The 10,990-nt window shown below is 48.4% G+C and overlaps 1 protein-coding gene across 1 annotated transcript; it reads right to left on the bottom strand.

Annotated features, from left to right (window-relative positions):
• Window positions 1-2,131: 2,131 nt before the first annotated feature.
• Window positions 2,132-10,524, bottom strand: ZBTB24 (zinc finger and BTB domain containing 24). Its single transcript, XM_010004343.1, has 6 exons — window positions 9,552-10,524; window positions 8,537-8,704; window positions 7,527-7,610; window positions 6,591-6,674; window positions 3,841-3,922; window positions 2,132-2,942 (listed from the first exon to the last, which is right to left on the bottom strand). Exons 1-6 carry the CDS (start codon window positions 10,522-10,524, stop codon window positions 2,132-2,134), a joined length of 2,202 nt encoding a protein of 733 aa, XP_010002645.1.
• Between the last annotated feature and the right edge of the window lie 466 nt (window positions 10,525-10,990).

Consider the following 10,990-nt stretch of genomic DNA (forward strand, 5'->3'; position numbering starts at 1 on the left):
CCCCAACTCCCTCAGCCTTTGTCCTTTTGGATAAAGGTCCTTTTGGGAGGACCTTACTATTATCTTCAACTACCTGATGGGACAGTGAGGAGCAGACACCTCCTGGAGGCACAGCAGCAGGATGAGAGGCAGTGGACACAAACAGGAACATGAGAAATTTAGTTCAATATAGGAAGTATTTTTTTTTCACTGTGTCTATGGTCAACCACTGGAACTGGTGTCCTAGAGAGGCTGTGGGTCTCCAGCCCTGGAGGCCTTCAGAACTCAACCAGACCACAGCAACGTGATGTAGGTGCACCTGCTTTGAGGAAGGTGATGACCCAGATGGCCTCTGGAAGTCCCTTCACCTTAAACTGGTCTAGCATTCTATGCACTGGGTTTTTATGCCAGTGACTTTCTCTGGACAGTCACAGAAACCAAGCATGTACAAAGACCTTTTGTTTTGCTTTTAAATTCACCTGCTAATCCCTCAGTTTTTATGTTTTCCATTTTTTAAAACACAAAATCTGAATGTAAATCACATTTTTTCAAACTGAAGTGATGACTGAGCACCTTGCTTGAAGCACCAGTGGCATCAGATCTGGATTCTAACACACCAGGGCTCCACCAGAGATGTCACCTGGAAATGCAGAGCATGTTTTCCTGGCATGGCCTTTTATTAAGGTGTCAAACCTCTTCTGTTAGTCATTGAAAACAATCTGTACATATTAATGGAGTCAGCAAAAATAGCTGTACAACTTCACCATGGTATGTCCCATTTATAGAGCTCATTGTGCTCTGAGAAGTGATTCTATTCATTGTTTAAATTCCCACAAAATAAAAACCCCAAACAATGACCAGCCTTAACATATATTAAAAGTAACATTACATTCTGCCCTGAAAAGTACAAAAAAATAACACTTTACATACACACTGGCTCCTAGACTGAGTCCTGTCATGAAGAGAATTTTGCACTTCAGTGGACAGTGCCTTCAACATCAAGAGCTCTTCAAAGTGCTTGGCAAAGAGTGTCAACACTATCCTTGCTTCCCAGAGGACCAAACTAAGGCACAGAGGTCAGCCACCCTGCCCACAGCCACACAGTGAGTGGCAGAACCAGCAGAGCAGACCTGGGGCTTGCCAGCTGTCCAGTGTAACCACCACAGCTCGAGGGCAAGGCTAAGGCCTGGCTGGGGAGCAGCACTGGGACAGAACAGCAAGGGGGGGATTGCAGGGCCAGGTAAAGGCTGCAGCAGTTCCAGCTGGAAACAAACAGATCTGGTGGTCAGGGAGTCAAGATGCACCTCAGGGAATGACCACAGAGCAAACTATGCAGAAAGAAAGACATGGTGTTAGCTTTGCACACAGTGCTGGTTACCTGACAGTAGTTCAGGCAATGCTGACTCCATCAGAGCAGTCACAGAACCATTTTGGTTGGAAAAGACTTTTAAGATCATCCAGTCCAACCATTAACCCAGCACTGCCAAGTCCACCACTCAGCTATGACCCTAAACACCACATCTGCATGTTTTTTGAACCCCTCCAGGGGTGGTGACTCCACCACCTCCCAGGGCAGCCTGTTCCAGTGCCTGAAAACCCATTCAGTACAGAAATGTTTCCTAATATCCTAATTTAAACCTCCCCTGGTGCAAGTTGAGGCCATTTCCTCTTGTTCTCCCCTTGCATTATGGGGGCTACATCCTGCTCCCCATCCCTGCCTTCCAGCTCAGGGGGCTAGGAGAACAACTGGACTTACTACTGAAGACTGAGGCAAAGAAGACATTAAGTTCCTCAGTCTTTTCCTCATCCTTGTTGCTGTCTCCCCCAACATCTTCAACACAGTACCCAGCAAGGTACCTTCTCTGAGGGGTCACAAAGAAATGCAAATCAAGGGTCAAATAACTCCTCAGTAGGCAGGGATGTGTATGAGGAAGAAAAAAACCACATGAATTGCTTCTGAGGTATGGACTAGGTGGTAGAGATGTACCAATGTGGAAAAATAAGTGGTCTAAAATAAATAAGGTTAAGAGAACTGAAAGCCACCCATCAAAAATCACCAAGAAGCACATCTCCAGATTATGCTGCAGGAAAGAAAATGCCAAAGGTGCAGTCACTGCCTGGGTGGGATGCATGCTGATGAGAAACAAGCATTTCAGAAAGCCTGTCCTGGAACAGGGTGCTCAGGAGATGAGTCATTTACTGGCAGAGACTGCTGGTGGGGTTCAGAAACATGGACACTTTGACTGGGTTCTTCACTGACTGGATGGGAAGGAACTGTCTCTTGGGGAGGCTGAGACTGTTGACTCGACTGCTGAGTCAGCTGCACGTGCTGAGCTGGGTGTGAAGATCCTGCCAAGTGGATTCCTTCATTCTGTCCTTGATGAGCATGGAGATGTGCTAGAGCTTCCTTGGAGAGAGTGATGACGTGCATCTGCTCAGGCTGGGCAGGCTCTATTTGGTTTGCAATCACATTGATACTTTGGATTTGTTCTGCTGGCTCCTGCTGAGCTGAAAGCAACAGGTTCTGCAGCTGCTGTGGTGGCTGAGCCAGGAGGGTGAGGTTTGCAGCCTGCTCTGGGGCCATGTTTGGGGCACCTTCTGCAGTGACAATACTGATGCCTTGGTTATGGCTAGGCACAAAGTTGATGTTATGGACTGCATCTGTGACCAGGAGCTGGATTTCCTGCCCTCCAGAGGTGGCAAGCTGATACTGCTGCAGCTGAAGGATGTTCCTCACTTGTGCACTGGTGTTGGTGCCCTGGGCAGTGCTGACCTCCTGGAACTGCTTCTCCTTGCTGTGAATCTTCAAATGAGACTTCAAGTTGTCGAGTCGAGCAAACTGCAAACTACATTCTGGGCAGGAGAAAGGCTTTTTGCCTGTATGTAAGATATAGTGTCTTCTCTTAGCACTGGCATCAGAGAAGGATTTCCCACAAATACCACAAGAATATGGCTTTTCTCCTCTGCAAAAGAATGGATTTGATCTCATTAAAATACTCACTTTGACAGTGCTGTTTTCTGCAACTGACTGCAGGATAAAAACCTGAAATTATTATTTCAGCAACCTGATCTAGTTAAAAAGGTCCCTGTGCACTGCAGAGGGGCTGGACTAGATGACCTTTAAAGGTCCCTTCCAACCCCAGACATTCTATGATTCTATTTTGCTTTACTAAAACGTAAGCACTTCAGAATATTGATGTTAAAAATGTTCTCCATTTGACTTTCTAATTACTCCTACTTGTCCCCACAAACTGTACTTTCATCAGTGTATACTCAAGAGCCACAAAAAACCCAAACTGCCCTCCTGTCACAGTAGCAGAGGTACAAATTCTGTGCTGCCAGACCTTAACAAGCATGCAACAGCTCACTTGGCACAGCTCTGAGCTCTGACCACTTTAGAAGTGTTTATTAACAGTGTGGGCTTTAAAACAAAAAGAAACATCCAACTCCTAACTTGCTGCCTGGCTCAAAGGTACAAGAAATTTTATTAGAAACCTCTCCTTTTACATAAAGCCCACAGCAGTTCTACAATGATTTCAAATCTTACATGCCTGTCTACTGCTCTGTAGCCACATAAAAATTCTCAGTAAAGTTTCCCCATAAATAATGTGAAGACATTGTCATTAACCAGGCACAAAATACAGAAGAATCATCTTACCATGCCTTGGCACTGACCAGTGGTGCCTTCTACTAACAATTATTTCTTTAAATCAATGAAACAAAAATCTTTATTCATCTCTAACCAGCCTCTCAAAATGCAACCAAGGCCTGGCCATCCTGGAATGCAACAAGCACTGCACACAGGCAGCAGATCAGAAGTGACATTTTTAAAGAGAGTGATGAAAAGCAAACATGCTCTACCTGTGGATTCGAATGTGAGTCTGAAGAGAACTTTTAGCTGTAAAGGATTTGCCACAAATTTCACAAGTGAAGGGCTTCTCACCTGGCAAAAAAAGAAATTTACATCACTCTTTATACAGCACTTCCCACCAATATATTAAAAAACCTTTTTATATTTTACCATGCACAGTATCAAGTGTATGTCCCTTTTGAGATGGGACAGATCAAGAAGTATTTCTACATTGTTAATACTGGTATTTAGCCTGTCTTTTCTGGAAGCAGAATACACTGCAAGCCAGTTTCTGCTAGAATTCATATCAACTGATCTGGTTTTGCAACTTACTTTGCCACTGTGCTTCCTCTTCTCACCTCCTCACTACCTTTGCAGAGTTCTATCAGCTTCAGACAGTGTCTTAAAAACCACACTGTTCTCTTCAATAGAAAATGCAGTATTTATAAGTATCTCAAGTTAGCACTACTCTGGATACACCAAAACTTCCCAAAGGCCAGAGTTCTGACCTCATCTATCCCAGGCAATTTAAAGCTTTGTTATTTTCACTAGCAAAGAGGAGGAAATTAATGAGATGCATAACTTGATCTTGTGCATACTGTACTACAACCACAGCAACACACTTAAGAATAATCTGATTTGGGGAAGAAACAATTCCCACTGCCTACAGCTATTTTAGAAGAAAAAAAACAACATTTACAAGTCATCTTATGAATTTACCCTTCAAAGAAAACTGTTGTAAGAATCTTATGCCTTGTTATCATGAAATGTTAAATCAACATTTTCATTGGTGTTGTCCAGCCATTCCAGTATCACCTTTCCCTCTACATCTCTTTAAACACCTTCTGACACACTTGGATTACACATCCCTACCAGCCCATATCCTGCCCACATCTGGTTTATGGCAGCAGAATAACAAGGTAAATGAAAGTCACTCTTTTTCTAGTCATTTTTCATAAGCACCCAGCCCTAACAAATGGGTGCCCAACTCACTTAGGTCACACACCTTCTGTTAGTACTTAGCTCACTTCAAGCTGGATGCAGATGTGGCTCTCATGATAAATTGAGTTCCCAGTTCAGGATTCCATCACAGAAGAGCTAACTGGCATTTCTGCAGCAGGCTTTATGAGAATGGGGGACAAAGATCTTCCAGTTCTAGGCACTGCTTCTGCTGGTCACTAAGGGCCACTGAGATACTGCAGGGGCTGGAGCATCTGCCTGTGAGGAAAGGCTGGGAGAGCTGGGGCTGTTCAGCTGGAGAAAAGGAGGCTGAGGGGGGATCTGCTCAGTGCTGATCAATATCTGCAGGGGGTGTCAGGAGGATGGGCCAGACTCTGCTCAGGGGTGTCCAGGGACAGGACAAGGGGCAATGGGCACAAACTGGAGCCCAGGAGGTTGAAGCTGGAGATGAGGAAACCCTTCTTGAGTGTGAGGGTCCCAGAGCCCTGGGCCAGGCTGCCCAGGGAGGCTGTGGAGTCTCCATCCCTGCAGACATTCCAGCCCCACCTGGCTGTGTTCCTGTGGGATCTGCTCTAGGGGATCCTACTCTGGCAGGGGTTGGACTGGGTGATCTCCAGAGCTCCCTGCCAACCCCTATGATTCTGTTACTTTGTAATACAAGCTTTTCTGTGCTCCTGCACTGTTCGTGTCACACCTCTCCATTAGCGACACAAGCACCCTTATGTACAAGCACAGCAGAAGTTCAGCCCACAGAGACAAGTGTCACTGGCCTAACATTGCTTTGCCTGTGCTCCTTCCATGCCAAAACACCCCCACCAAAACATGCCAGGCAGCATTACCTGTGTGTGTCCTTAGATGTTTCTTTAACTGAGCTGCATCCATGAACTTGCGGCGACACTGGCTGCACTCGGGCAGGGAGCGGCCTTGGCACAACAACAACAAAAGAAGTGTCACGGCACAAGTGAGCCCCTCTAGCTCTTCAGTCACCTTTGTTAAAGCACTTCCCTGTAAAATAACCACTGAGGTATCACGTAGAGATAAAACAAAAGGGGTTTCACTGCCTCTTCCCTACCGTGATTGTCACGCCCCTCTTCTCTGTTATGATCAAGGGAAGAGAGAGAACTTCTTGACTGTGAGGGTCCCAGAGCCCTGGGCCAGGCTGCCCAGGGAGGCTGTGGAGTCTCCATCCCTGCAGACATTCCAGCCCCACCTGGCTGTGTTCCTGTGGGAAGGCTGGGAGAGCTGGGGCTGTTCAGCTGGAGAAAAGGAGGCTGAGGGGGGATCTGCTCAGTGCTGATCAATATCTGCAGGGGGTGTCAGGAGGATGGGCCAGACTCTGCTCAGGGGTGTCCAGGGACAGGACAAGGGGCAATGGGCACAAACTGGAGCCCAGGAGGTTGAAGCTGGAGATGAGGAAACCCTTCTTGAGTGTGAGGGTCCCAGAGCCCTGGGCCAGGCTGCCCAGGGAGGCTGTGGAGTCTCCATCCCTGCAGACATTCCAGCCCCACCTGGCTGTGTTCCTGTGGGATCTGCTCTAGGGGATCCTACTCTGGCAGGGGTTGGACTGGGTGATCTCCAGAGCTCCCTGCCAACCCCTATGATTCTGTTACTTTGTAATACAAGCTTTTCTGTGCTCCTGCACTGTTCGTGTCACACCTCTCCATTAGCGACACAAGCACCCTTATGTACAAGCACAGCAGAAGTTCAGCCCACAGAGACAAGTGTCACTGGCCTAACATTGCTTTGCCTGTGCTCCTTCCATGCCAAAACACCCCCACCAAAACATGCCAGGCAGCATTACCTGTGTGTGTCCTTAGATGTTTCTTTAACTGAGCTGCATCCATGAACTTGCGGCGACACTGGCTGCACTCGGGCAGGGAGCGGCCTTGGCACAACAACAATAAAAGAAGTGTCACAGCACAAGTGAGCCCCTCTAGCTCTTCAGTCACCTTTGTTAAAGCACTTCCCTGTAAAATAACCACTGAGGTATCACGTAGAGATAAAACAAAAGGGGTTTCACTGCCTCTTCCCTACCGTGATTGTCACGCCCCTCTTCTCTGTTATGATCAAGGGAAGAGAGAGAACTTCTTGACTGTGAGGGTCCCAGAGCCCTGGGCCAGGCTGCCCAGGGAGGCTGTGGAGTCTCCATCCCTGCAGACATTCCAGCCCCACCTGGCTGTGTTCCTGTGGGATCTGCTCTAGGGGATCCTGCTCTGGCAGGGGGTTGGACTAGATCACCTCCAGAGGTCCCTTCCAACCCCTATGATGCTATGACTGGCACCTGCTCCCCAGCAAACACAGTCTCTTGAAGCTTTGTAAATTCTCATTTTTTCTCACTTCCTCTGGATGTAGCCTGACCTCCATCCTGCTCCAGAATGAGGTGGGCACTTCTTAATGCTTGTTTCCCTTTGCTAGTCCAAAGTAGAGAGAAACTACCAGGCAATTTGCACAACAAGCAATGGGCACAATTGCTTATACAATTCCTAGCTTCTATGTAACAGACTTCAATAATCAAGTTGTATGTCAAATACAACGTAACTCATTTTTAAGCATCACAAGAGTCCTTCTCAATTAACTATTTTTCTCAACATTTTCTTTATTATACACTATTTTGTCTTTTTCACCCCCTTCCTTGTTTTACCAAGGTATCACACCCAGCAGGGAAGCAGGGACTGAACAGATCACTGAAGAAGAACTTTCAGACTTAGTCAGTCTTGGGAAGACAAACACGTTGTACCTGTGTGCACTCGGTAGTGGCTCTTGAGCTGTCTCTTCTGGCTGAAGTATTTCCCACACTGATCACACGTGAAAGCCTTCTGCCCTGGAAAGGAAGCCACTGATTAAAATGTCAGCCACATCCAAAGCAAGACCAAGGAAACAGAATCATAGAAACTTTTTGGTAGAAAAGACCTTGAAGATCACCAGGGCCAACTGTTAACCCAGCACTGCCAAGTCCACCTTGGCATCCTCCAGGGATGGTGACTCAACCAGTTCCCTGGGCAGCCTGTTTCACTGCCTGACCACTCTTACAGTAAATAATTTGCTCCTAATGTCCAATCTAACCCTCCCCTGGTACAACTTCAGGCCATTTCCTCTGGTCCCTCAATATTTACTTGGGAGCAGAGCCCAACTCCCACCTCCCTGCACCCTCCTTTCAGGAGCTGCAGAGGGCAATGAGGTCTCCCCTCAGCCTCCTCTTCTCCAGACCAAACCCCCCCAGCTCCCCCAGCCTCTCCTCACAGGACTTGCTCTCCAGCCCCTTCCCCAGCTCGGTGTCTCCTCTGGACACGCTCCAGCCCCTCCATGTCCTTCCTGCAGAGAGGGGCCCAGAGCTGCCCCCAGTGCTGGAGCTGCAGCCCCACCAGGGCCAGGACAGGGCACCAGCACCTCCCTGCTCCTGCTGGACACACCATTCCTGATCCAGGCCAGGGTGGGGTTGGTATCCTTGCCCACCTGGGCACACTGATGGCTCATGTTCAGCTCCTGTCACCCAGCACCCCCACGTCCCTCTCTGCTGGGCAGCTCTCCAGCCATTCTCCCCCAAGCCTGTAGCTTTGCCTGGGGTTGTTGTGACCCAACAAGTGCAGGACTTGGCCTTGTTGAACCTCACACAATTGGCCTTGGCTCATCAACCCAATTAAAGAAACCAACAACCCAGCACACACAGGAGAGGTGGGGGAAATACCTTTTTTTCAGAAAGCCATCTCTGGGGGAAAAGAGAGGTGATGTTTGCCTTGAAAGCCTTACCTGTATGAAGGCTCATATGCTCCAGAAGAGAATGCTTGGTTGTCAGAGCCTTGCTGCAGACAGTGCAGCTGTAGGGCCGCTCCCCTGTGTGCATCCGCTGGTGGACTTGCAGGGAATGCTTCTGGGAAAAGCCTTTGCCACACTCTGTGCACTTGAAAGGGCGCTCCCCTAGGAGCAAGGGGTGACATGTGTAAGGACAGATGTGGTTCTGCTCATTGGATATTCACAGAATCACTGCATCACCTTGGTTGGAAAAGACATTCGAGATCACCGAGTCCAACCTCAACCCAGCACTGCCAAGTCCTTAACTAAACCATATCCCTCAGTGCTACATCTGTAAGACCTCCAGGGATGGTGACTCCACCACTGCCCAGGGCAGCCTGTGCCAGGGCCTGACAGCCCTTTCAGGGAAGAAATTCTTCCTCACATCCAACCTAAACCTCCCCTGGTGCAACTTGAGGCCATCACCTCTTGTCCCATCACTTGTAACTTCATTGAACAGCCTGATCCCCACCTCTTTACAACCTCCTCTCGGGCAGTTGTAGAGGGACGTAAGGTCTCCCCTCAGTCTCCTTTTCTCCAGGCTGAACAGCTCCAGCTCCCTTAGCCTCTCCTCCTAAGACATCTGCTCCAAACTCTATTCTAAGCTGATAAAGAGATATATTGCAATGTAGTGGATACTAAAAAAATACTTTAAAATAGTGATAAGGCAAATGAAGAGACATGCTTCACAGAGCAATAAAATCACTCTTTAGGTGCTGCCATTCAATTCAACATTTAAACAGAGAGATGATCCACTAGACTGCAAACAAGGCAGGACATAAAGGCTCCAAGATCTGCTGACAAGCATAAAACAGGGAAGGCAGTTTCAGAGGCACACCATAACAATTTGGATCAGTGTGCTGTTTCAGACAGTTCTTGCTGCAGACCACAGCCCACACTCCCAAGAACTAGCTCACTTTTTGCAAGAAGTCACTACACCCTGGCTCCAAAGCAACAGTCTCCCAGTGCCTACCCGTGTGACTCCGCTGGTGAATAGCTAAGAAGTGATTATACTTAAATACTTTGCCACAGTCCTTACAGCGAGCTTCAGGACCTGCACGTTTTCTCTTGCCACAAGCCCTCTTTGCCAGTCCTTTTTCATCCTCCTCCCCGAGAAGTTTATAATCCTGCAGTTTGATTGACCTCCTTATTCTACGTTTGCTGTAACGGCTCTGGGTGCTCTGTACCCCCTCAGATTTGGGATCATAATTCTCATCCTTCTCAGCTGACAGATCGACAGCAGCTTCAGAGCCACGGGCAGGCTCAGTCTCTTCTGTATCCTTCCTGGCTGCAGCCTGGTCACCAACAACTGCTTCTTCTTCCGTGGTGTCTCCTTTCATGAAATTCTGCTTGTTCTGCATGGAGTTGTTCTCCCTCAGCTGCACATCTTCGGCAGGATTTGTGGCTGGTTTTTCTTCTTGGATATTCCTGACCTTCCTGGGCCGCCCTCGTTTCCGCTTGGGTGGCTCGTGGCTGTTGGTCTCACTGGAGGTAACAGCTCCAGAGGCTCCACTGTTGGCCAGAGCTGCTGAGCCATCCCCTGGGCCACGGCCACCCCCACAGCCTGCACAGGCCCCTACCAAGTCATTCACTTTCAGCAGCTGTGCAGTGGCCAGGATCTGCTCTGTGCTCTTCTCACTGGCACGGAGACAGCCGGTGTAGATGAACTCCAGCAGCGCCCCGAAGGTGTCTGCGACCATCCCCTCCAGCACGTAGATGGACTGTCCTACCTCCCCCTCCTCCACAAACATCATGGAGAAGTACTCACTGCTGGCAGCAAGCAAAGCTTTGTGGGCTCTGAACTGCACGTTCTCCACTATCAGGGTAATGTCACAAAGGAAATCCTTTCTCCTTTGTTCTTCCAAGTTGGCCAGGACGGTGTCTTTGTGGGCGCTGGACTGGATGACAACCTGTTTCTCAGCAGCATCAGCAGCTGTTCCTGCCATCTTTTATTGGGCATGTGGAAGGTGGTACCTACAAGCACAGAAGAGCTTTGATGAAGAAACGTGGTAGAAGCACAACAAGCACCACTGGGTTTAACAGACAACAGAGCTCAACAGTTTCTGAATCATCACAGGCTGGTTTGGGTCGGGAGGGACTTGAAGGGTCATCTAGTTCCACCCCCCTGCATGGGCAGGGACACCCAATCCATTCTGAAGCCTCTGAAGCTTCCTTCAGAAAATCAGCACTCATGCTGGCAACAGACTTTCTCCCAAGTGTTTGTAATCCCTAGGAGATGGCTACAGTTTCTCCTTCGACCATCATCACCCCCTGTTATTCCACCAGTTTATCTCTGCAAAGTGCAGAGCAGCTGAAGAAAACGGCCACCCCTTCTGAAAAACCCTTTCACAGCTAAATCAATGGAACAAAGAGAACTCTCTACTCACAGCTCCTAAGTGGCAACAAATAATC

The sequence above is a fragment of the Chaetura pelagica genome, unplaced genomic scaffold (genome assembly GCF_000747805.2).
Source record: "Chaetura pelagica isolate M959 unplaced genomic scaffold, ChaPel_1.0 scaffold118, whole genome shotgun sequence".
Classification (NCBI taxonomy): domain Eukaryota; kingdom Metazoa; phylum Chordata; class Aves; order Apodiformes; family Apodidae; genus Chaetura; species Chaetura pelagica.